This window comes from Hypanus sabinus, chromosome 5, assembly GCF_030144855.1.
Source record: "Hypanus sabinus isolate sHypSab1 chromosome 5, sHypSab1.hap1, whole genome shotgun sequence".
Classification (NCBI taxonomy): domain Eukaryota; kingdom Metazoa; phylum Chordata; class Chondrichthyes; order Myliobatiformes; family Dasyatidae; genus Hypanus; species Hypanus sabinus.
Genome location: NC_082710.1, coordinates 40808591 through 40836139, shown reverse-complemented (window position 1 = coordinate 40836139; position 27549 = coordinate 40808591). Strand labels below are relative to the sequence as shown.

At 38.9% G+C, this 27549-nt stretch overlaps 1 protein-coding gene across 1 annotated transcript in view; it reads left to right on the top strand.

Annotated features, from left to right (window-relative positions):
- Window positions 1-24942, top strand: part of frmd3 (FERM domain containing 3) — a 156434-nt gene extending 131492 nt beyond the window's left edge. The window contains exons 11-15 of the mRNA XM_059969085.1: window positions 877-965; window positions 5891-5965; window positions 8284-8352; window positions 10569-10690; window positions 24341-24942. Coding sequence (XP_059825068.1) covers window positions 877-965; window positions 5891-5965; window positions 8284-8352; window positions 10569-10690; window positions 24341-24942 — 957 coding nt within the window. The remainder of the gene's footprint in view (window positions 1-876; window positions 966-5890; window positions 5966-8283; window positions 8353-10568; window positions 10691-24340) is intronic.
- Window positions 24943-27549: the final 2607 nt, after the last annotated feature.

Below are 27549 nucleotides of genomic sequence, written 5' to 3'. Positions count from 1 at the left end.
CCTGTTGAAGATTTTCTCACATTGCCTCAGAGACTGAAACCACGGGTCATTAGGTCCATGGGAGTTTGTGTAGGTGCCTCAACACTTTGATGGTCAAAGTGAGCATAAGCGACATTGAGCTCATCTGGGAACAAACTTTGTTGTCACCTAATATAAGTGGCTTGGTTTCACTTTGTAGGAGGTGATAGCATTCAAGCCCTGCCACAGCTGTCGAGCATCCATCAGTGATTCGAGTCTGGTGTGGAATTGCCATTTTGCATGTGATATGTCTCTTTAGAGGTCGTACCTGGACCTCTTGTATTTTACTTGGTCGCCAGACCTGAATGCTATTGATCTGACCCTCAGCAGATTGCAGATCTCGTGGTTCATCCAAGGCTTCTAGTTGGGGAAGACTCTGAATGATTTTGGGGGGAATACACTCATCTCCATCTGTTTTTATAAAGTCTGTGACAACTGTGGTATATTCGCTCAGATCCTCTGAGTCTTTGAACACAGCCCAGTCCACTGACTCGAAGTAGTCCCATAGCCACTCCTCTGTCAACTGTGACCACTTCTTCATTGTTATGGTCATTATTCATGTGGCCCTTCTGAAGGGTGCAGCTGTGCGAATATTTGGATGATATATGTTGGCTTTGGTGCTTGTAGCTCTACATAATGAAACAAAAATAATCTCTCAATCTCTACTGATCCAGAAAAAGAATTATCTGTTTAAAAAAGTGGTGCCAGCATCTTTTAATATGAGTGTTCTAATGGTAAAATGGTACTGATACGTGACAGATTTGCTCATCTAAGACATATTCAAAACAAGTGTATATTTTGTGTATAATCAAATTTTTTTCACGTATATTTATCATGTCTTTCATTTTACATGTTCAGAAGAAGATTGTGCTGACATACCATACCTCAACACCAGATGCTTGCAAACATCTTTGGAAGTGTGGTGTGGAGAATCAAGCATTTTACAAGTGAGTTTGTAATTAGTGAAATGGTTTTCATCAATACGGAAACTTTTAATCTATTTAAATGTATCCCATATTTTCCCCTCTCTTTTATGATTGTGTATACTCTTAAAATAATGTATAGAACTTTATGTGCTTACTTTTAGCATTAAAGTTATGGATAATTTTAATAGTTTGAGGTCAATATTGAGGGCTATATTAAAGGAATGAAAGGTGTAACTATAGTAGGCTTGTGCCGGGCTTTTTGTAAGAAAGTTTAGAGAGTGCTGACAGAAATAACAATAAGACATACAGTAAATTCCGGACTATAAGCCGCTACTTTTTTCCCACGCTTTGAACACTGCGGCCTATACTACGGTGCGGCTAATGCATGTTTTTTTTTTCATGCCGCCAAAAACATTTTGCCTCGTAACAGTAGACCAATAAAATTGATGAGTAGTTCACAGAGGTCCAATGAAATTGTACGATAAATCAAGCGCACTTTCACAATTAAATTATTGTAAATCAGTCATTTGTACTCACCCTCATCAACATGGAAAACACTCGAAGAAAAGCATATGATGCAGCTTTTAAGTTAAAGGCGATCAATCTGGAGGTTGAAGAAGGAAATCGAGCTGCTGCACATAATCTTGGCATAAATGAATTGATGTTGAGACGGTGGAGATGCCAGCGTGAAGAACTGAGCCGATGCAAAAAGACGACAAAAGATTTCAGAGGTAATCATAGCAGATGGCCCGAACTTGAAAACTTTCTTGAAGACTGGGTTAACACACAGAGAGCAGGCGGCCGCGGTGTTTCCACCGTGCAGATCAGACTGAAGGCTAAAGCAATCGCCACCAAAATGAAAATCGAAGATTTTAGAGGTGGGCCATCGTGGTGTTTTAGATTTATGAGATGAAAAGCCCTGTCCGTCAGGGTACGCACGACTCTGTGTCAGCAGCTCCCTCCCGACCACGAGGAAAAGCTTGCTAACTTCCGCACATTCACTCAAACAAAGATAGCGGAGAATTCCATCGGGCCAGATGATATCATAAATATGGATGAAATACCTTTGACGTTTGACCTACCTCTCACTCGGACTGTTAATAAAAAAGGTGACTCGTCCATCACACTGAAAACAAGTGGCCATGAGAGAACGCATTTTACTTGTGTTCTGAGCTGCACAGCATCCGGACTAAAGCTTCCACCGATGGTGATTTTTAAGCGGCTGACAATGAAAGTTCAGTGAAAGCTTCCATCAAGAGTACAAACTCAATTCCAGCTGTGATTCCTGGGGGCACCACGAAGTATTTGCAGCCACTGGACATCAGCGTGAACCGGGCATTTAAAGTGGCACTGCGCGTTGAGTGGGAGGCTTGGATGACGAGCGGCGAGAAATCCTTTACCAAAACAGGACGCATGCGAAGAGCATCTTTAACTCAAGTCTGCCAGTGGATCCTAAATGCGTGGAGCCATGTCACAACATCCACCATCACCAACGGGTTTCGAAAGGCTGGACAGCTGCGTGATGAAGAGGACCGCGTGCGCTCAAGTGAGAGCGACAACGAAGAGACTGAAGTGAGTGACGAGATCCTGAGGTTTTATTCAATTCGGACACTGAAGGACTTTGATGGTTTTAGTGCGCAGGAGGAAGATGAAGAAGGCGATCAATAACTTTTCCTGGTAGGCTGCAGTATATATATTTTTTTTACCAGTCGTTAGGAGATTTTGGAATGTTGTTCGTGCGCTGTTCAGTAAAAAAGTATACGCAACGTAATTTGTGTGTTACCGATACGTATGTATATTTAAAAGTAGCTGTATTACAGGCACTGTTCGAAAAAAAGCATTTGCAATATATATTTGTTTATGTTACCATATGGATTTAATTAAAAGTTAAAAAATCCTCACGTCTAATATCTTTCTGTGTAAATATCTCATATTACAACGTGGGACACCTGCGGCTTAAAATCCGGTGCGGCCTGTACAAGTACAAAATTGATTTTCTTTCTAAAATTAGAGCATGCGGCTTTTAATCAGGAGCGCTCTGTAGTCCGGAATCTACGGTAATTACAGTACCACTCACTAACATTCAGTGGGAAAGATATAAATCATTTTCTGACATCTGTACTGTTCACTGACATTTCAGTAGCGCCTTTCTTGTCGTATAACATTTCTTTCTTTGCTATGCGAGTTGAAAAATTCTGGCACTAAGATATCAGAATCAAACAGAAACCTGTTTCAGATATTCTATCATTCCAATACTTCTGACTGAAAGAAAGCAATCACCATTTTTAGTTCTTAACTGAATTGCAATTTGTGGATGAATGAATCTTAAATGCAAATAGGAAAAAAGGTTGATACTAGGAATAGGAAGTAGTATTTGAACAGTCACACAGCCATGTAAAAAGAAAAACAGAATTGATGTTTCTGTAAATCAACAGAACTGGGGATATATTGCATTCACCATGTATCAAACTTTTTTAACATCACATTGTATAAAATTAAATATTTTGGATGCCGTTTTAATATATAAGTGACATGTCCTGAAATGATGAGATAGAATTCTGGGACACTGGCTAATACGTTTGATTCTGTGAGCTACTTTTTCAGTACCCAGATATTAGTAAGTAGTTCTTTCATGGATTGAGTGGGTCATGTGTCTCTTCATTGCGTCCTGATTCAGTGCCGGCATTGTTATTTATGCCTATCCAGTTTTGTTGTTTTCTTTGTAGTGGTTTAATACAACCAAGTAGTTTTTTTTTATCACTGCGGAGGGCTGTTAATGTTCAGTCAAAAAGGTGAATTACAAAAAGGGCAAAAAGTTTTCATCCATAGAAAATATATTAATGAATCCATCCACTTTTTGCACTAATCCAACAATTTTTCTCATTGATACATGTGAGATACTTTGAACCCAAGTTTCCCAATTTAAAGCTGTGCTGAACTTTTGAAAAGTCTACTTTTGTAATGTAAATGATTATGTAATGTTAGTTGTTAATGCCAGTCTTCCTACATCCCTGTAAATACAGATTACATCAATAAAGGTGCTGTACCTTCTTTCTTCTGTTGCTCCATGATAATGACAGGATTAGGCTGAAAATGTAAATGGTTCATTCTGAGGTTTCCAGAACATTGCTATATTCTCTCTTCTCAAAAAGTGCTTTGCACTTGCTAGCTATGATGCACTATTAAATCTCTTTGTTCTTTTTTAGGGTATTGTGTTTGTGCTATTTTGCAGATCTGCATTCATCTGTATCACAATTCTTTGTTTCATCTCCTCTGTTCAGATTTCTATGCTTTCCTCAACTCTAGATTGAGTTTAGACAATATTCATGTGAACTTAACTGGCTGCACTGTTCCTTCTCAGCTTCACTAACCTTCCCCTGCTTTGAAGCCGTTGACCACACAATTCATCCCCAATGCCCACATCAGTTACCCAATTTCAAACAGCCTCCCCCGTCTGTTCCACTGCAGTCTCTCTGAGCACTCCCAGCAGTTCTAGCTTTCAACATTTTCCTTCACCTGTGGGTTCCTCCTCTTTTCCACCTTCATGCAGTTTGTGGTAATTTTGAAGACATCAAACAACTTCTTCAACACCTCTCTTTTCTCCACGGCTGCTCTGCCACCCAAATGTTGACTTGATATTCAGTTCTTTCCAAGCCAAAACTTACTCCAGTTAAATATCTTCACTCCTATCAAAAACTTTCCTCCCTCAGGACTAACTCCATAATCTAGAATAATAGTTGGACAAATTTTCTATATCAAAGGCATTGTCAAATTTCTAGTTATTATTATAAGCCGATTTTAATAGCGGTCCAACTAATTTGATTTGTACTGATAGCCTCGAGTAGTGTTTACCAATTGATTTAATTTGTTCATTTGATCAACAGCAGTTCCAGTAAGATAAAAACACTGGTGTTCCTTATGAAGGGTAGGAAAGCTGAAGCTTATCACTTCTAACTTGAGGAAAGCTTGATACACTTGGACTGTGAAGTGGCAGCCCAAATCACATATTCATGGGGATAGTAAAGAAAGCCTGATTAGGGTTTTTAATTGCCTGGTCTCACTTTAATATTCCGAATTAGATGATCATTTTTATTACTCCAAGCAATAGTGCCACACAATTGGAAATTGATTTAGCCAGGTGTGGAGCAATTTTAAATGAATTCCTTGACGTTCAGAATCAGAATCAGGTTTATTATTAACGGCATGTGTCATGAAATTTGTTAACTCAACAGCAGCTAAGTTGTTTTAGTGCATGTCTCTTAATACTTTTTTTGCACTCATAATGTTTTTTTCTGGCATCAAACTCCCCAACTGATTTAACAGTAATGAGCTTAGTACACTTTGCCAGCCGCTAGATATTCCGGCTTCCTGGCTAAAAGAGAAGAATGTTTACTGACTCCCAAAACACCCGCGTTTTACAAACTCAGTTACCCCTGATGCTATGCTACTTAACGGCTCAACAATCAAACTATATTCTTCAGCCTCATTGAGATATGTATCTTTGGATTGGTGTCAGAGAACTTGACTGCTTTGCCATGGAGCTCAGGGTACACAGTACGTAATCCTAGAAATCTCTGAGAACGAGGCACTGCACCAGATCCAGTCCAACGATGATGTAGCCTAGAGATATTTTGGTGAATGTTTTGCTGTGAGGTTGCTGCAAAGGTGATATTTTCTGAGTGTTAAAGATTGTAAAAGTAATTGTATGGAAAAAGGAAAGAATTTTTTAAATTTATATTTTCTTAGCATTTAATTCACTTTTAGACGGGGGTAATGTATGAACTCATCAGCCTACAGTTTTCCCCACTAAGTTTTTAATGAACTGAAGAATCGTGGGCCACTCTGCAATAGCAATGAATCTTGCCTTTGATGTAATGCAGAACAATTTGTTAGATACAGGTTTTCCCAGAAACCCCAAATACTAATAACTTTCTACCATATTATAGGTATGCAAAATCCAGTCAAATTAAGACAGTCTCCAGCAGCAATATCTTTTTCAAAGGCAGAAAATTTCGCTTCAGGTGAGTGATTTTTTTTTAGTGCTGAGATTGCTGAAGTACTGCACACAGTTCTAATCAGCCTACTAAAGGAAGGATGTTAAGAAGGTGCAGAAGAGACCTCCCAAGATGCTGCCAGGATTAGAGGGATTGTGCTATCATGAGGGATTGGACCAACTTTAGTTTTCTCTGGAGTGGCAAAGGCTGAGGAGAGATGTTATAGAGTTTTTTTGGATTATGAGAGGCATAGTTAAAGTAGACAGATAGTATCATTTTCCCAGGGTTGAAATGTCTAATACCAGAGGGCATTGATTTAAGGTTAAAGGGGGTAATTTTAAAAGTGATTTTAGAGGCAAATTTTTTAACACACTGAGTGGTGAGTGCCTGGAATGTGCTGCCTGGGGTGGAGGTAGAGGCAGATATTGTACATTAGGGAATTTTAAGAGACATTTAGATAGGCATATGAAAGTGAGGAAAATGGAAGGATTTGGCCACTGTGTAGGCAGAAGAGATTAATTAACCATTTGATTACTAATTTAATTGCTTTGACACAACATTGCGGGCTGAAGGGTTTGTCCTTTGCAGTACTATTTTATCGCATGGTATTTGATCTCTGTGATGGTAGGTTTATGTGTCAGAGATCTCCAAGATTAGAATCTGTCATTAATTCTTGATTATAGTCTACCAGTCCACATAATTCCACACATCAGCATACACTGATTCAGCTGTGACACACAATCCACACATCTTCTTACTTTATCCATATGACACAACAGAGTCTTCGGTTCACGGAGCCTAGAGAGTGGTACAGAATAGTGAGTGCTTATAATAATTGCACATTGTGGATGGCTCATATCACAGATTGTGCCTTTCTCTTGAGGGTAAGGACTTTTTTGTTTTTATTTTGAAGGAAATTCTCGGTTGACACTGTTAAGTGAGAAAAAAAATCTTGCTGTAATACTTACAATTTTTATTTCCAGTTAGGTTATGAGTAGAGAAATAAATATAGAAAGATGAAGATAGTGTGAAAGCAGAGGATATAGGGCAAGAGGGAGATAGAATTAGAGATAATCTATGGTACAGAAATACCTCCCAGACAGGTGAAAATCACCACCTCATACCAACCACATTTTCCATATTTCAAATCATCCTGAAAGACAGGTAGGCTTTTAAATATTGTCATATAATGCAAGAAAACAAAAATGAAAAGACCAAAACTATACTATTTAAATAAGCATAAGAATCTGAAGCTAATTACAATGGATTCCGGTTAATTAGGACACATTGGGACCTTTACATTTTGGCCCAATGAAGTGGCTGCCCCAATTAGCCAAAGTTTCATGGAAATAGATGGAAATGGTTTAAAAGGTGTAAAAAATACAAACTGAGTAATGAATTATGTATTTAAACAAAATATTGAACAAATTGGAACACTACCAATAGAATTACGGTACTATAAAGCTGTGTTTTAGTTCCTAATAGTTATTGAAGGGAGAATTTATCCAGTGTACACAATGAACAAAATCAGCGCAGATAATGGGCTGTCTTCATGTAATGCCATTAACATTTGCATCCTTCAAGTCTTCATTTCCATTATAACATTCAAGATGGCTTTCAAGACTTTCAAATTCTTTGTAGTTCCTAACTTTTTGAAGCAGTGAAATCATTTCAATGGCACTCCTGGCCTTTTCTGGCATCTCCAAGCCTTAATGCTTGAAACTGCAGTGAGTAAAACGGTTCTGAATTGCCTTACTGCTTATTTCTTGCCAACAGTCGGCAACAAAAATCACTGCTTTTTGAGCACAAACACATGCAATTGACGCTATTTAAAAGATGTTCACTTCAAGCATGGTGTAGTGTCTAAAGTCTACGCAAACGTGCGTGACTGACACTAGTTAGAACCTATTCGGCACCAGTCTCCTGCCAGATTAAGTGGCATAGAGTTTCAAATCCCAGCAAATTTCTTGATTAGTTTTTGTTCTTTAAGAGTTGTTCCAAATAAGCGGCTGCTCTGATTAACAGATGTCCCAATTAACCAGAATCCACTGCAGTTTGAAAGGCACCAGAAAAAAAGCACACGGAGGGCCTCGAGTTGAAATTTGAATCACCAGGGCAATGGACTAAGTGGTGGTATGTGGGATCTATAAACCTACTTTAATAACCATGCCTGAAGAAGAAATTATGGGCATGCTGGAATATGTAGCAGACGGTCAGCATTTGCAGCTTTGTTTAGATAGTTTTTCCATGCTGACAGTTCTTATCCTCTGTTTTATTCAGAAATATAATTATTTTCAAACCACACTGGGCACATTTACCTAAATATTATATAACCTTTATCCTAGTGGAAGAGTTGCCAAAGAAGTAATAGAAGCGAGCACAAAAATTCAGCGCACCCCTCCTGAATTTCACAGGTAACTGAAACAAAACAGTCCTTTTGCTTTACTATCACTAAGAAACCCAGAGCTGAGAGTGAAGTGTTACTCAGGAAACACTTGGCCATCGCTAAGAAAATGTCTGATTTGCTTAGAATTGTATTTGGTTAATTGTTCCTCCGTTATTTCATGGGTCTCCTTTTTATATTTCCCAACTTTGGACAACAGACCAGAAATATAAATAGGAATAAGTCATTCAGCCGAATGAACTTGTCCTACCATTCATTTGGATCATGGCTGATCCTATGCCAAAGGTCTTCTTTCTGATTCTCTTAGAGTTCAGCACTTTCTCCAACACAGTTAGACATTAAGGAAGGTCACACCAAAGCCCTGTACTTTTGTACTCCTGTACTCCAAACCTTTTGTGATAGAGGCCAACCTACTATTTGCATTCTTAATGACTTGTATGTGGACATTGACATAGTTATTGCTTTCCATAAACATTCACACTGAAATCCCTATATAAAAATTGTATTTCTGTACCTCTGAGCAAAGTAACCAACCTCACACATTTCTACATCACTCCCCATATTACACTGCCTTGTTCACTAATTTAGCAGGTCTATGTTTTTTGTAGACTTATTGATTCCCCTGGACAGCTCACTTTCCTGTTTAGTGTTGTATTATTAGAAAGCCTGGAAGTGACAGATGATAAATTCATCCCTGACAATTAACAGCACACATTCTATATAGTGGTATCTGCTTTGTTAACTCAATGAAACTGAATTTCAAAAGAAGAGTAGGATGTGCAGCTGCTATGATATCATTTGGCTGTCGGCAGATGAATTTTTAGTATCTGTTTTGTCATCAAATCCATTAATTTAACTTATACATGTGGCATTCTATTTGTGACATTCTGCCAAATGATCCAATTCTTAATATATGTAGCAGCGTGCATAGAGGATTGGTTGAAGAACTATTTAATATTCTTTAACTGTTTCTCCATGCTTGCTCACATGCAGAAGGATGACCAAGTGTAAGATTTTTCACCCTTTCATTGTTTTCCAACATGAGATTTCTGCGGTGCCTCAAGAAGACAGTATCAATCATTAAGAACCCTCACTGTCCAGGCCATGACCTCTTCTTGTTACTACCACAAGAGAGTAGGTACTGGAGCCTGAACTGTCACACTTAATGGTTCAGGAGCAGCTTCTTCCCCCTCATCAGATTTCTGAATGGTCCATGAACCCATGAATACTACCTAATTGTTCCTTTCTTTTTGCACTATTTATTTATCTTGCAATTTGGAGTATTTTATGTCTTTGTACTGCTGCTGCAAAGCTAATTGCACGTCATATAAGACAGTGGTAATAAATCTGATTCCGATTCTTCCTTTTCTCTGCATCAATATTTTGTTTTGTTCTGTAACTCTTGCCTTTCCAAGCCCACATTGCCAATATCTTGGGACACTTCAGTATGTACTGAGTAATTCTGAAGTGGTTGGATCTCCTGGCCAAGCCTGGTATTGTGAACATTTGACTTGGCAGCTGTGGTCATCGGCAGCAGAAACTGTGGCTGAACTATTGCTTTCGGCCACACAGGGGAAATAGTGCTTAAACAATTAACCCACTTAGAATATGATAACTCTACCCAGAAGGGGGCTGGAACCTCATCAATACTATTTTCTGTAGGTGAATACCCTGTGATGCACTTAACCACAGATGATTGAAAGGCATCAAAAGCAGACCTTGCTTTTCTGTCAAGCTGTTTTAACTTGAACTGTTGGTTTTGTCTTTTTAATTTCTTTCTCAATCATTCTTCATGAGGAAAAAAAGACAGAATTCTGCTCAAATGACTTGTATTTATATTTAAGCATTCAATGAGCATTGTCAGACCATTCACTTATAGCACGATCCAGGCAGATATAGTTCCTTTTCATCCAATATTCAGGCGAACAAACTTCAATTGAATCCAAGAGATGGTAACTGGCATCCTTAAATTCAGGTTAATCATTCTGAAAACTCTAAAATGTATAGGAATTCATGAAAATAAAAGAGAGATAAAAAGTACTGAAAAAATATAGGGAAATGTACAAATATAAAATTGCATATACACATTGAAGAATAAATAAATAATATGAGAGGTTACTTGAAATATTTGGTGATTTTTATTAGAAGCAGAAAACTATTATCAACATAATTCATGTTACTGGTGTTCAAACTGTATTGTGTGACAGTACTACCATCTTTTTCCAGATCCACACTTGGTCAGAGTCGCAGTTACAATTCTCTATCCAAACAGTTGATAACAAATGTGGAAACGGCGGAATCATGCCTCCCATCCCCTGATGAATCTGAGGAGCACTCCACTATGGATGGTGAGAATCCACTTGTACTTTACACTTGATTGCGTCTCAGTTCAGTAGAGGATAAAAATAGTGTAAAATAAAAGTTGAAAACCATCCATTTTCATGGGATAGTGTACAAGAATTACCCCAGCCCAATAATGAAACAATTATTATTCCCTTGAGATGTCTTTTACTGCTTACCAATTTTTATCAGTGTGACAACTTACCCATAGGAACCCAGTTTACTGTACACTGGCTGAGGGATACAATTACATTCATCCACAACTTACTTCTGGTATGAATTCTTGATACCATTGCAGTGGCCACAATTCAGCAAATTATGAAGAAAAGCTAAATTCATGAAAGAGCAACTGTGAGAACCTACAGTAAATTACAGGGATTGATTTTCACTCCACGTTTTAAATTGTAACATCTATCAAAGCTTAGACTGTTCTCTGAAATGTCAGTAGCATGAAATGATTTGCTGAACTGCACATTACAGAATCATAGAATGCTAACAGCATTTCAGAAAGCCATAGCTCCATCAGCTCTGCACCGCTCTACATAAAAGTAATCAACTAGTCCTCTCCCGTCTTTTCCCTATAGCCCTGCATTTTTTTTTTTCTTTTCAGATACCTATCCAGCTTTCTTCTGAATGGTACAATTGAATCTGCCTCTACTATTACCCCTGGCAAAGCATTCCAGCCTCTAGGCACTCACCATGTAAACTGTGTTTCTTCATGTTAATTCTCGTTATTTTGCCATTCATCTTTGTTCTACATCCCTTGGTAAAACAAGTTTCTATTTGTCTGTCCTTCAAAATTTTAAAACTCACTGTCATAACCTTTTGCAAGTTCCTTTGTGACCAAAATAACTGAGTACATCCAGTCTATTTACATAACTAATGTCCCTCATCCTTTTCAGATTTCAGTAAATCTCTTCTGCACCCTCTCTAAAGCTTTTGCATCTTTCCAGGTTACAAGTCAAGTTGAATAAGAATCATTCTGATCCTTTAATTATTTTTTATCTGTTGAAAGCAAATATGGATGTTAGTTCTGTGTCCTGTAACTGATTGATTGCCAGAACTACATTTTGGCTTACTCATTGATTACCATCTTGTTCCCAATATGATTTTCTCAGCAATAAGATGAGAAAGCTTTTTTCCTGCAAAGCTTGTGTGCAGTTTCCTCAAACTCAGTTGAAGATATCAGCAAAGATACATGAGCAAAGCATTTAATATTTTCATGAAGCTCAGTTAATGGAAATTTAGTCTAGAATAAAAGAACTGAAGAACTAACACTAACCTAGCCATGTAGATGATCAGTGTACTGTTCATTATCATTAGAACTTCAGGAACATAATGGAGAAAACTGTGGTTCTGATCATTGTTTTACACTTTCTATAATAATCAAAATGTTCTTTCCTTGCATGGGACATTAAGAGCTACAAAAAACATGTATTTAACAAAGTAAATATCTAAAGATACTTCCCAAAAGCATTTACAATTCACCTCTGCTGCTGAAGGAGATGTGAGTAGGTTTTACGGAATACTTTAAAAGGTGAAGCTGAGGTAGAGATGCGGGAAAGTTCAGGGATGAATATTAGGATGAAAGACAATAGAAGCTGAAGGCATGGCAGCCAGTGGAGGTGTGATTAAAATAGGTTGCACCCCACAGCCTGACTTGGAGGGCTGTAAAACTAAGATTACAGTTCTAAAGAGGGGTGAGGCTATTGAAGTATTTTCATACAAAGATTTAATTTTTTTGTTGTATAATACTTAATAATAACATGCTACTCGTGACCACATTCTCAGGATGTTTGATGGAAAGGGATTGGCAGTGGTGACATACATAGATAGGTACCTAGACTTTGCTTTTCGGAAATAATTATTGTTTGGCTCTTGTGTCTAAAAGCACAAGCATGACTGTTATCCAAATTTTGCTGAGTGATGAATGATGGATAGAACTAAATTGTGTGCAGTCCTCATCGAACATCCTTACCTGTGAATTTGATGAAGGGTACACCATTGAAAAAGCAACTGAAGATGGCTGAGCTTAGGACTCCGAGCATAGTTATGTCCCTAGTGAAGTTCACAAGGTAGGTACTCTACAACAATATTCCATTGTGCTATCTGGAAGATTTTTCCTTGATTCCCACATAATTTTATTTTGACATCGCTTAGTCCAATGCTGCAATAATGTCAATGGCAGCCATTTCTGGTTCATCTCTGGAATTTAGCTGTGTAATTGATATTTGAACTGTGGCCATTGAATTGACTAAAAGCTGGTTTCTTCCATGGAAACTTTAGGAGAGGGCATAATCAATTATCTACTTGGCACATGTGGCCGAAGGTGGTTGCTTTATATTCATACTGTGAACTTCCTCACTACTGAAGATATGTAGTGGCTTCCTGCTGTGTATTCCTTATGGATATAGCAAGCTTGCAGAGGTTCAATTTGGTTTGACTCATAATGTTTTTGAAGAGGGTGAACCCTTGCAAGGCAACAGGCCCCAGTGGTGTACCTGGTCTACGCTCTAAAAACCTGTGCCAAACAGATGTCAGGTGTGTTCAAAGGCTTTTTTAATCTCACATTGCTACAAGTTAGAAGTACCCACCTGCTTCAAAAGGGCAACAATCATACCAGTGCCCAAGAAGAGCGGGGTGAGCTGCCTTTCTGAATATCGTCCAGTAGCACTCACACCTACGGTGATGAAGTGCTTTGAGAGATTGGTTACAGCTAGAATTAACTTCTGCCTAAGCAAGGACCTGGACCTGCTGCAATTTTCCAGGTCTACAGTGGATGCAGTCTCGTTGGCTGTTCATGTGACCTTGGATCACCTGGACGATACTAATACTTGCATCAGGTTGCTGTTTGCTGACTATATCTCAGTGTTTAACACAATCATTCCTACACTTCTGATCAAAGTGCTTCAAAACCTGGGTCTTTGTACCTCCTTCTACAACTGGATCCTCAACTTGCTCACCGGAAATCCACAGTCTGTGCAGATTGGAAGGAACAACTCCACCTTGTTGATGGTCAACACCGGTACACCTCGAGGATGTGTGCTTAGCCTACTGCTCTAATCTCTCCACACACGTGACTGTATGGCTTGGTACAGCTCAAATGCCTTCTATAAATTTGCTAATAACACAACTATTGTTGGCGGAATTTCAGATGGTGACGAGAAAGTGTAGAGGAGCAAGGTAGTTCAACTGGTTGAGTGGTGTCACAGCAACGACCTTACACTCAAAGTCAGGAAGACCATTGTGGACATCAGAAAGAGTAAGATGAGGGAACACACACCATTCCTCACTGAGGGATCAGAAGTGGAAAGGGTAAGCAAATTCAAGTTCCTGGGTACCATTATTTCTGAGGATTTATCCTGGGCCCAACATACTGATGCAGTTACAAAGAAGGCGTGACAGTGGCTCTATTTCATTCAGAGATTGAGGAGATTTGGTATGTCATCAGAGACACTCACAAAATTTATACAGATGTACCATGGAGAGCATTCTAATTGGCTGCATTCCCATCTGGTTTGGGTGGGGGTGGGGGGGTGAGGTTGCCACTGCACAGGATCGAAATAAGTTGCAGAGAGTTGTAAACTCAGTCAGCTCCATCAGGGGCACTGGCTTCCCCTGCATCCTGGACATCTTCAAGGAGCAATGCCTCAAAAAGTGACATCCATCATTAAGGATCCCTGTCACCCAGGACATGCCCTCTTCTCATTGCTAACATTAGTGGGGAGATACAGGAGCCTGAAGGCACAATATCAACGATTCAGGAATGGGTTCTTTCCCTCTGCTATCAGATTTCTGAATGGACATTAAACCCATGAACACTACCTCACTATTTTCTCTCTCTTTTTGCACTATTTATTTAATTTAACTTTACTAATATTCTTTATACTTACTGTAATTTACTTTCTTTCTTATTATCATATATTGCAATGTACTGCTGCTGCATAACACATTTCATGACATATGCCAATGATGTTAACCCTGATTTTGATTTTGCTTGTTGGATCACTGCAGTCTGTCTGCTTGCATGAACGTAGAACTGTATCAGAGCTTCAAAATTTGCCTTGGGTGCCCTTCTGCCATTCCACACCACCTCCACTACTCTCCTCATCAAACCCTGACTTCATAAAAATGGTAGGGTGAGAATCTGCTGGGAAGTTTGTTCACAGTTTATGGTGGAATGTAGTACTGTTGCTGCTCGTGATCCACGACAACTTGTTGAACCTTAGCTTTGAGCTGCTTGATCTGTCCTGAATCTATCCCATCTGGTACAGAGTCCTATAAATGTGAAGTAGGGACTTCATTTATGTAAGGAGCCTGTGGTGCTCATTTCTAACATTACTAACAGGAACAGTTGCATCTTTGACAGATAGATTGAGGAAGTCAAATTTGTCCTTCATGTTAATTCTTTCATTAACTCCACAAGTCACACTAACAACATTTTGTGTATGTTCAATTTACCTTTATCCTTTTTTGTAATCTATGCAAACTTTACAATTTTCTTTCAACTTTGTGCTTTTTGGATTTGCCCATGCAAATTATGGTTACTTATTTTTAACACTCGTTCAAACTATTACTGTAAATTGTTTGTCATTCTTGATGTAAATTAACTCCGTATTCTTTCTCCAAAAATAGTCTCATCTTTCAGCATCTACCTGTTTAACCTATTAATCACATGTATAAAGTTAGTTACATTCATAAAGCACATTTCATGATACTAGAGTACAAAAATATGTGGGCACATAGATTGTGCTGATGTGGACTCTGGGTGAATATCCCTCTTCATCGCTTCTCTGACCTGGAGAGCACTCATGAATCATTCAAGCAGTTTTCTAACCTTTCAATGACATCATTTTACATTAGTTTAAGTACTATGAGCCTTACTTTCATCAACAAGCTTCCTGTGTGAAAATTCATCAACGCCTTTCAAAAATCCATAAATGCAATACATCCTGCATTTCCATGATTAATATATCCCTACATTTCCTCAGAGTTCAATTAAATTTATTGGGGGGAACTTGTCCTTTACAAATCCTTATTGACCATCCTTAATTAAGCAATCTCTGACCAGACATCTATAAATTCACTTTCCAGAAACAGAGACAATTGAATTTCTTTTGACGATTAGACCTGACTGTCCTTAATTAAACCATGTATTTTAAACCAGCGTTAATTTTATTCTTATCCTTTAAAAGCTTTAACCTACAGATGTTGGAATAATTTATTTAGAATTATCCAATTTAAGGTTCAATAGGTGTGTGCTAATAAAGCTTTGTTATCCTTGTATCATTTTTGTTGGGAACCAGTTTAAAACCCTCTGCATTCCATTGGCTCTCTGACTTCCAGTGTTCACATTGATTGGATTTAACAGGCAAATATATGATTATTATACATTCAATTGTATTGGTTTGACTTGTGTTTGACCTGTGCTGCACCCCCACGTTCACTTGCTGGTTAATTCCTATAGCTGCTATAACTTTTAGTGGCTCTGACAGATGAATGGAGTTCTGAGCCATGGCTGACCTGTGAAGTGAAGTGAAGTCATCTGTGAGTAGTGGTGAGGCCTCAGACTGCGGGTGCTGAAGCCCAGCCCCTAGACTGTCCTGATGGCTTTTTGGCAATTATTTGCTGGTGAAAAACAATAACTTTTATTTAAAAATACATTTAACTGATTAGAAAATAATTCAAAAGCATTCATAAAACTTAACATAAGAGAGGATGAACAAAACACTTACCTGCACATAATTTCTCAGTCTCGGTTGACAATGTGCTTTGAGAAACAGTGCTGTGATTAGCATCAGAGTGGAATGTCAGATGCACCAGCCCAATAGCAGTTTCTGATTTTCTTGATCAAGATCAAGATTAAAGATTCAAATTTACTTATCACGTGTGCATTTAAACATAGACTGAATGTGCCCTTAGTGTTTACGATCAACAGGATAAACTGGGAGCAGCTCAGAGGTGTTGCTGCACACTGGCACAGCCATAGCTTGTCCCAGTGTCATAGCACACCCACGGTATTCAGGCAGGTGATGAAATTGGAAACCACCTGATTTTGTATGAAACCTCGAATTTAAAAAAATACTTAATCAGCTCACTTTGTGCAAGAGATGTAGTACTTGGCATATGGGATGGGGTCAATGCAATGCATGAAATTTTATTTCATTCCACATTTGATGACAGAGCATGCTAGCAGGAGTTTTAGCTCACATATCCAATGCTTGATTTGTATTTAATTGATTTGTAGGGATAGATGCTGCAGTAACAAACAAGTGAAACTCTTATTACTGGACGTCTCTGGAAATGTGGCTCGTTAGCGCCTTGCTAACAGCCACTGGACGAGAAACCCATCTTTCTCAGGCTCACTACGTCTAGGGTGTAAATGATTTTGGTCCCGCCAGACCTGTGAGGATGTCTCGCCCCAAACCCCAGTTGTGTGAACACTGTGTGATTTACTGCCCACTGCAATTGCCCATAGAATAGAAATAACAGATCATAAGCTGCATGCAATTATAAAGAAAGTATAGTTATTAACATTAACTTAACCAGAGTTATTAAAGAAGAAAAAGAAAACAACAAAAAGGGATCCATTATAATTAAGTATGCACAGAAGTTGGAGCTCATCTTGAACTTGACTGTAACTCACGCACTGGGCCCTCGGTCTGCGTGAAAGCACACACCGCCTTCCGAATGTCACTCAAAATCCATCTCGGCCAAACAGGCACTCGCACAGGAGTATTGGTCCTTCCTGCTTGAAGCCATTCATCTGCATGGAGCACCTTTTTCAACACGGATGGTAACCTCAGGCATCTTCCATCCTGTCTCCTTCCAGCTTCTACCAAAAAGAAGACCTCGACTCACCAGTGGCCCTCACAAAACCTTTCTGCAAAGCACTTACTATAACCTTCTCCCAATTCCACCGTCCTGATTGGCTGACACCACATTCCGAAGTTGAACAATACAGCTCATCAATCTCAGCCATCAACAATCTCAGCTCAAACCCAAACAGGCTGAAAGCAGAACAGACCGATCTTAGAGACCTGCTAAAATGAAATACCTACAGCATTGCTGTAGAAATGCATTTGTAAATGTCCAAGTTTATGGTTTATCTGTGGAAGAAGTTTCACACACAAAACAATTTTTGCAATATTCATTGTTTTTTTTATTCATTGTCAGATAATGAGAACAGTAAGAACTGCATTTGCTGGTGGATCTTGCAATAGCAGCTCTAGAAGACAGTACTCTGATTATAAAACATTTGCAATGGCATTTATCACTTTCTTGCTAAACAAAGAAAAAAGGAGGTTTCTGTTCCAAAGGGTTCTAATAGGCGTGATCTAAGTTTAATTGCTAGGATTCTGGCCTATAGGTCCTTGGAGACAGTGTTAACTGTAAAATCCCTTCCCTTGTACTATTGAAGTGTAAAATGAAAGTGAAACAGTCATTAGAACAATCTGCAAATAGGCTGGTATTTGTTCCCTTCCATCCCTTTTCCTCTGAATCCGCCTTACACCCGTCACCATATCTACTTCTCCTCCTACTTCTCAATCTGCCCGTCACTGGCACACTTATCCCATTAGTTCCCCTCCTCACTTCCCTCCTTTTATCCCATGCTCCACCATTCTATCTTCCTCAGTTCTTTGTCCCTTCCATTACCTACTCTCGGTCTCTGACATCGACGCCATCCTCCCACCTTCTCTCACTCCCCCAGATTTTTCCACCTGCCAGCTCTTGCTTACCCTTTCCCTCCACGTTTAGTACTGGGAGACTCCCTCTTTCTTTTCAATCTAGAAGGATTTTGACTGAAACCTCACCTGTTCCTTTCCCTCCACAGATGCTGCCACCTGCTGTCCCCCCAGCACCTTTGTGTATTGATGCAGCATCTGCAATCTGTGTGCCGCCTTGAAGTGTATTAATGAAGTTTACTGAGAAAATATAAGATTAAATACATTCTTTAACTGCTTGAAACTATCTCTATGATTCAGAAATACTATTAATTTCTTAGAATTTGCTTGGAAAGTTCATACTGCAAATGGTACATAAATGTTTACAAGTATATTTTTTAAAAAAACATTATAATTTTTAGGTGTTTCAGATTTTAGATGTGTACCAAGTGTAATTTTCCAAATCAGCTTAACAGGTGTTTGTGAAGGGAAACTGTCAGCATACTTTGAAGTAAATCCAACAGCTGATATTCTCCCGGACTGCCAAAGCAGACCCATATGTGTAAAATAGCAATCATAATGATATTATTGTCCAGGGAAATGGTAATAAGGTACTGTAAGCATTATTAAGATAGTAAATGACATCATGGAAGCCTAGACAGATGATTCCTTGTCTTGCACAGCCTTGATTTAAATTGGGATGTAGCTATTTTGAAGTAAATTTTAGAATTGCAGCTGGGTTTTCTCCCTCATCAATTAAGGGATTCAAACAAAAAGGTCACAGTAACCAATCTATATCAGATTAATTCATTTGCCTCACCCTGAAAAGCTGTCCACTGGTATCACATTTATAACATACTAGTTATTTATAGTGAGTTATAAGGTTGCATAATTTTTAAGCAGAGAGGTAAACTATTAACCCCACTTGTCTGTGTTGCTAGTTTGTCTCTTGCAAACATTTTACTGTCCTTTTTCATGTAATTGAGCAGATACTGTTTATCCCATCTCCTTCATTTTCTTATTTAGGATTCCATTAAATACATTAATGCAGTTAACCTAAATCAACATCTTTGGCAGCTTCTTCCACGTTTTTACTGTTCTTTGGGTAAATGAGTTTTCACTGCTAATGAGAATGAATTTATTTAAACATTATTCTACATTTATGACTTATAATTTCAAATGCCTATTCGTGCAGGTGTCACTGCACAGTAGAACAGTGCACCACCACTCCAGAGTCTGCTAAATCTTCCTGAAGGTCTTTTGCAGTCAAACAGAGGTTTTGATTTGTCTTTCTAGCAATCCTATGAGCAGTTCTCTCAGAAAGTTTTCTTGGTCTTCCAGACCTTAACTTGACCGCCACCATTCCTGTTAACTGCCATTTCTTAATTACATTATGAACCGAGGAAATGGCTACCTGAAAACACTTTGCTATCTTCTTATAGCCTTCTCCTACTTTGTGGGCATCATTTATTTTAATTTTCAGAGTTCTAGACAGCTATTTAGAGGAGCCCATGGCTGCTGATTGTTGGGACAAGGTTTGAGGAGTCAGGGTATTTATAAAGCTTTGAAATTTGCATCACCTGGCCTTTTCTAACGATGACTGTGAACAAGCCATAGCCCTAACAAGCTAATTAAGGTCTGAGACCTTGGTAAAAGTTATCTGAGAGCTAAAATTTCTTGGGGTGCCCGAACTTTTGCATGGTGCTCCTTTCCTTTTTTTCACTCTAAAATTTTACAAAACAAAAATAACACACTAATCTTGCTTAAAATGTTGAAAAGAATGTTTCATCTTTAACTTTATGACTTTTGTAGGTTGGTTCATTTTCTACTCACTGAACTATTCACAGTAACAGAAATTTTGACCGGGGTGTCCAAACTTTTGCATGCCGCTGTTATGGTCTGATCTGGAGTCCGCATTTCGGGTCTTGATCCGGTCCACGGACTCCGGGTCTTGTAGCTATCCCTAGTAGCTATCCCTATTCTCTAGCTCTAGAGACCCTCCTCGGTCACCTGGAGGCTCTCTTTGATGGAGGAGGGGTACTGTTATCGTTGGGTCTGGAGCCCGCATTCAGGGTCTTGATCCGGTCTGTGGACTTCGGACTCTGGGTCTTGTAGCCGTCCCTCCTTTCACCCTTCAGCCCAATTAGTCACACTTGTGGATCATCGTGGCTTGTTGGGGCTCAAGGAGGCACACCTGATGCCCATCGGCTGGTGGTGTATATAGGGGGCTCTGGGATTGGCGGGGGGGGGGGGAAGAGTTGTTCTGTTTCCTTTGGTTGCCCTGGCTTGGAGTTCCCCTTTTTAAAGATGAGTTCCTCGAGTAAGACTAGCAGTCACCCTAGACCTAGTTCCCTTTCTATCCCTTGCCTCTGTTCAGCAAGCCTGGCTAGACTTCTGTTGCCCGGTGGGGGACTCTGCCCCTTTCCATCCCTCGCTGCCGATGGGTTGTGGCCCCGCTACCTACCCAGGTGTCCTGTGACCTGCCCAGGCCACTGTGTTCCTGCTTGGGAGGTCCGGGCCCTGCCCAGGAGTTATGTGGCCCGCCCAGTGAACTCTAAGATCTCACCTTGCCTGAACTCTGGGATCCTCCTGCCTGCCTGAACACTAAGACTCTCTCGGAACCTCAGCATCACCTTGAACGTCACATCCCTCATGCAAACCATGGTCTCCACGTCTTGTGTCTCGTTTAGTTGTTCCCGTCCTGCCCCTAGTACTTCAGTGCCTGCATCCTGCACTTGGGTCCAGTCTCCTGTCCCCTTATGACAGCCACTATATAATCCCCAAATGTTTTTCTGTTGTATACTTTGACTTTAAAAGTTTTTGTGAAATCATTTCCTATTTGAGTGATGGGATGGAAATTTAATCAGCTGGACATATGGGTCCAATATAATTTGAGGGTTGAATCAGACAAAAAGCAAATGCATTGGGAAGTTGGATCCATCTTGGCAATTTCATGTTTAACTGAGTAATGTTAGCTGAATGGGATCAGTACTGATAAAAAGTCTTGAGTCAATGTGTCAATTGTTTATTCCCTTCCATAGATGCTGCCTGACTTGTGGAGTTCCTCCAGAATTTTGTGTGTGTTGCTCAAGATGTTCTCTTGTGTTTGGAATTAGATTGTCTTTTATTATTACTCAGTTGGAATTAGAATGAAATAACAGTGCTTCTTCGTATTACAAACATGAGAAAATCTGCAGATGCTAGAAATCCGGAGCCCATTTAGCCTGTTCTAAACTAACGTTCTGTCTAATCCCATCGATCTGTGTCTGGACCAAAGCCCTCCACACTCCTCCCATCCATGTGCTTATCCATACATCCCTTAAATATTGAAATTCAACCCACATCCACCATTTCTACTGGCAGTTTGTTCCACACTCTCCACACTCTGAGTGATGAAGTTGTCCCTCGTGTTCCCCTTAAGCATTTAATCTTTCACCCTTAACCCAATGCCTCTATTTCTATACTCACTCAAACAGTGGTAAAAGCATTCTTGTATTTACCCTATCTATACCCCTCATAATTTTGTATATCTCTATCAAATCTCCCCTCATGCTCTAGGGAATAAAGTCCTAATCTAATCAAACTTCCCCTTGAACTCAGATCTTCAAGTCCCAACAGTATCCTTGAATGTTTTTTCCGTACTTATTCAATCTCTTTGATATTTGTCCTGTAGGTAGGTGACCAGAACTGCACACCATAAGACAGGTAGAATTTCACCCATTGTGTCTGCTCCACTGTTCCTCCTTCATGGCTGATTTATTATCCCTTTCAACCCCATTCTCCCTCCTTCTCCCCGTAACCTTTGAAGCCCTGATTAATCAAAAACGTTGATTAGGTAAGACTCTGGAATCCAGAAGGAAGTGGTGCTGAAAAGTTTCATTGGATTGTTGCATGGAAAGATTAGATTTGTGTTCACTGGCATATTAGGGTGCCATACAATTCCATGGTATTCAGTTTAGCAAAACATAGCAGTATTTCTAGTCCATAAATCTCTTTGGTACAGCGTTACTGCGGGGTCTGGTAAGTGTTATAAATAACTGTAATTTTAGTCGTCATTTCCCTTGTGACAGTATTCCTAAACCCCTTCATACAAATGACATTTACTCAGTGTCCTACTCTGATGTGCTCTGCTGTTGGGAAGTTCAGTGTTAAAACACAGAAGTACAAGAGTAAATCATATTTCAGTAAAACAGAACAAGTAAACATGGTGAAAGGCTTGCTAAAGATCCAGACAAGAAGAAGCATTCGCCTTAAGATGGTGAACCACTGTTCTAAGGATGCCTACGTTCGATTATTGAAACATGGGCCCAGGATTATAGTCAGAGGAATTGGTAACATCCTCCTTCTGTTATATCTTCTCGCATGAATAATCTTTTGGTTAAATGCTAGAAGTGATGGAAAAACATCTGTTAATTTGCTGATGTACATTTTAAATTGCTGATCCCTATTTCTATATTTGAAGTAAAATTGTGCTTAGATCCGAATTTTAAATTGGTAATTGTCTCAGTTTAATTTTAATCTTGGGTGTCAGCGATGGAATTTCCTTTCAAACCTCTTAAGGTTATAATGAATACATAATCAACATGAATATGAAAGGCATGAACAATAACAACCAGAGCTGTTGTCCAAGAACACAGTTCTGGTTACAGTTAGTTATGCGTAACAGATCTAGTTTCTCAGTAACAAAATTGCAGGAATAAATGAATGAAAGTGTAGCATTGTGGAATTCCCCTGTTACTATAAAACAATTACAGCTGGTTTTAACTCTTTTTACAGTTGTAGGCACTGACATATAGTGGCAAATATTCCATAGAATGCTGCAAAATATATGAATCCAGTAAAATATCACAATGATGCAGTATCAAGAAAGGTTTCGTCTGTGTGTTGGCTCTTTGTTAGGATTGTCATGTTAAAACTATTTTCTTACACTTCCCTAAATATCCTAATGTTTTCCCTGTCATATGTACTTGAATAAAAATGCATTCCAAATCACAATTTGCTATGTAAATGAGGTTTACTCAAATTGTGCTTTTTTTTGTCAACTTTCTAAAGTTTGGGCTCTTGTTTACTGACTCTATACATAAGTGAAGCCGCACTTTCCTGTTATGAATGTTGCTAAATCCCTTTTGTTTCTTCCAGGCCTCGACATTCTCCCTAAAATGTGGCGCACAGAAGGGAGCACAATTCCGCAATTGATTCCTTTATGAATATTGCGCATTTCAAGCATTAAAAATTAATTTATGTGTGGGGACTAAGCTTTCCTCAATGTAGTAGTTGTGTAAATATTTGTCTTGCATTTTGATGCTTTTTATTCTATTCACTTGCTTTAACTTTGGCCGAAAGCCTCAAAGTTTTTAAAACAGTGGTGTAGACATTGAGAATTCCTATGGAAATTTCAAATGATTGAAATGTAAGAATTAGCCAAAATCTGCACAAGTACAATGGTTAGGATAACTTATTAAAGTGATTAACTGTTGTTTACAGTTAATGGTGAGACAAGAAACAAAAGTGAGAATTGTACAGCTCCTGGCATATTTCTACAGTAAGAAATTATTTTAGTGACAAATGGTGAATAGTACTAATTCAACACTTACTTTGTCACCTTGCTGCTTAGGTGTATAAATAAGTAGAAGTTAGAAGATGGACTGATGTCCAGAATATTAGCTAAAAACTTTGGTAAATGTGCAATATGTACTTTTCTGCACAGTAAGGAAAAATGTAAACCCATACACAACCCTATGAGCAGACAGATTCCATGCTGTCAAAGAATGTGTCAAATGCTTCATGGATTGTATGTGTTTTTGTAACTTCAAATTGAAAAAATGGTTTAGTAATGACTCTTGGAGTTGCTTATTGTTTTTTAAGTGCACGTTAAAGAAAACTCATAAATTTTAAAAAGCACAAGGGGCAGCTTTCTACTGGCAGCCTCTCATACAATTATCAGGGGAAAGAATATGAATTGAGTCACATCTTTGATTTTCCTGGTCTTTTCAGGTGGAGAGCTGTTGAAATTAACTGATCAATCAGTGCGGAGTGAGGAAGAGTTGAAAGAGCCACATAATGAGTCTGGAGAAGTGGCAGAAACCAAATGTGAAAATGAAGAGGAAATGAGCGAAGACTGTCTCACCATTTCTGAGTTAGTATATAATCCAAGTGCCAGTGTCCTGCCTACTCCTGTGGAAGATGGTGGGATAGATTTGTTTTTTAATAGTCACTCAGTGGGGAACCAGAAGGATGATGGAAGCTCATTTAATGAGTTAGATACCCCTGAAGACACACTCCTGATTACAGAAGTGGAGGAGCTGAAGGAAGTGAACTGGGTATTTGTTAGGAGTTTTGAACTGATGACAAGCAACAGACATCTGAATATACTGGCAAAGAGCTTTGTGAAACTGCTTGTGGTGGGCCTGGGTTTGATGCTGTTTGCTTTCCCACTTCTTTTGGTCCTGTTGGAATCTGACGTAGATGCTTCTTTCCTGAGAGAAATCCGGCAGACACCCGAATTTGAGCAGTTTCACAATGAATACTACTGTCCGCTTAGACAGTGGCTGACTTATAAAATACAATACATCCTTGACAAGCTAAGCAGCTCGTGAGGCTACACTAGTGTGCAGTTGGACAAGCAGGTACAACGACTTCTCTGAGCAAAACTTATTTCTGCTGTTTTTACTGTTTTTATGTTTTGTACCTTTTTAATGTGGTTTAAAAGTATTTCAGAAAATTTTATTCAGTTTTTTTTAAGTGAAATCTGCTCAAGAAATTATTGAATTTAACATCCACATTATTTGGTGTGGCATGAAAGAATTTTTTAAAATTATGGTCAAGTTTTATCTGGTGTTTAAAATCATTGTATTCTTGAGTGAGTGCACAACATTGTGTGTCTCCGTTCTCCCGTTGGTGACTACAACATTCAAAAGGTTCTATGCAGATGAACAACTGTTTTGGTAAATTGATTAAGTTTGGGCAGCTTTAAAATTGTATTCACTGTAAAAGGCCTTGCCTTTGGGGATAGTAACGGTATTTTATACTGTGAAGTCAATAATCTGTTTACTGGAAATGATCGGTTATGACTGTAATAACTAGAAGTACCAGATAAATTGGGAGTGAAGATTTTTGGAGATCTCCTTTCGTATTCATCGTAGCTTAGGTGGAAGAGTGACAGAAATCCAAACTGGCACTTGAAATTGTGTTGTTTCTTCTTCTTGGGCCCTTAGCTCTCAGTGGAGCATAGGCCATTGATGCCCTCCCATCTCCATCATCCAAAGTCGATGGTATGGTTGGTATTCATCAGAGTTTCTGCACTACATTGTATTTGGTTTATGCAGCTTCACCAGAGCCCTATTGGCCAGCCTTACTCACTTCCACCTCTCACGATGGGGAGGCAGGGTTGGACTTTGAGAAGCGAAATTATGTTCAAACCACTGAAATTTAACTCAAGTAATGATATTCTCCAAAATCTGTGAAGCTTCCAGATAGAAAGGGATATGATATGGTGGATACATGGGGGCATTTAGAAAATGGAAGGTGATGCTGCCATGTTTGGACTAAGTTCATGAAATTGTTGTGTTCCAAGGAAATGAGATGAGGAATCAAAAACCATTGTGGAACTGCCTGAACTCATTCATTTCATTCCATACATTCACTCATTTACTTCGTTAAGCAAACTGAAATGTAGCAATGGAAGAGACTAAAGTACACTGCAGTATATAGACCACCACAGACATTTACAATAATGATGGGTCAATATACAAAACTACATTTTTCTTCGTAAGAGCAGAAAATGTTTAATGGGAAATATTGCCAGAATTAATTCTTTGTTTCTATGTATAGGGTCATGTTTCAGTAACTCAGTCACAAATAAGAAATTTTAAACAGTTCATTTTCAATGACACAAATACATGACAACAGTAAACAGCAGTCAATATGGCTATTGCAAGTTAGAAAGTCAAAAAGAATAATGTGAAAATAATATATGGATCATAAAATTATTCATAGACTTTCACACATCTAGTTCTTCAATATGATTAGAAAAGTCACTTTGCCTATTAACTTTGACTTTGAGTATTGCTGCTAGTAAATGCAAACAAGAAATTTCACAGGTATTCATTGAGGTAACACTTGAATAGACTCTTTTGGCCATTATAATTGACCTTTGGAAATACTGCACATTTCTATGAACTTTGTATCGTGCAGCACAGAATATGATACATGACTTCTCTTCCACTTTTATCACCAGATCCTTTATTAGGAAATGATACATTAATGCACAAGTAGTATTATGTATGGTAAAGAAAAAAAATATAAGCTACTGACAGAGACAGTAATTGCAGTGCAGACATCTAATCTTATAATGCAAACATGGTTGGAATGTTTAGGTTTAATCTAGATAAGTTACAGGGAGGCACCAGAAAGGAAACTATAGACCTGTTAGCCTGACATCAGTGGTTGTGAAGTTGTTGGAATCAATTGTTAGGTATGAGATTATGGAGTACCTGGAGGCACATGACAAGATAGGCCAAAGCCAGCATGGTTTCCTGAAAGGAAAATCCTGCCTGACAAACCTACTGCAATTCTTTGAGGAAATTACAAGCAGGGTAGACAAAGGAGATACAGTAGACATGATGTACAGTACTTGGATTTTCAGAAGGCCTTTGACAAGGTGCTGCACAGGAGGCTGCATAGCAAGATAAGAGCTCATGGAATAACGGGGAAGTTACTAGTGTAGGTGGAGCATTGGCTGGTCAACAGAAAACAGTGGGAATAAATGGATCCTATTCTGGCTGGCTGCCAGTTACCAGTGGTGTTCCACAGGGGTCAGTGTTAAGATCGCTGCTTTTTACGATGTATGTCAATGATTTGGACAATGGTATTAATGGATTTGTGGCTAAATTTGCCAATGATCTAAAGATAGATGGAGGAGCGGGTAGTGCTGAGGACACAGAGAGCCTGCAGAAAGACTTTGATAGTTTGGGGGAATGGGCAAAGAAGTGGCAAATGAAATACAATGTTGGAAAGTGTATGGTCATGCACTTTGGTGGAAGAAATAGATGGTCAGAATATTATTTAGATGTGGAGAGAATTCAAAATGTAGAGATGCAAAGGGACTTAGGAATCCTTGTGCAAGATACCCTGAAGGTTAACCTCCAGGTTGAGTGGGTTGTGAAGAAGGTGAATGTGATGTTGACATTCATTTTTAGAGGTAT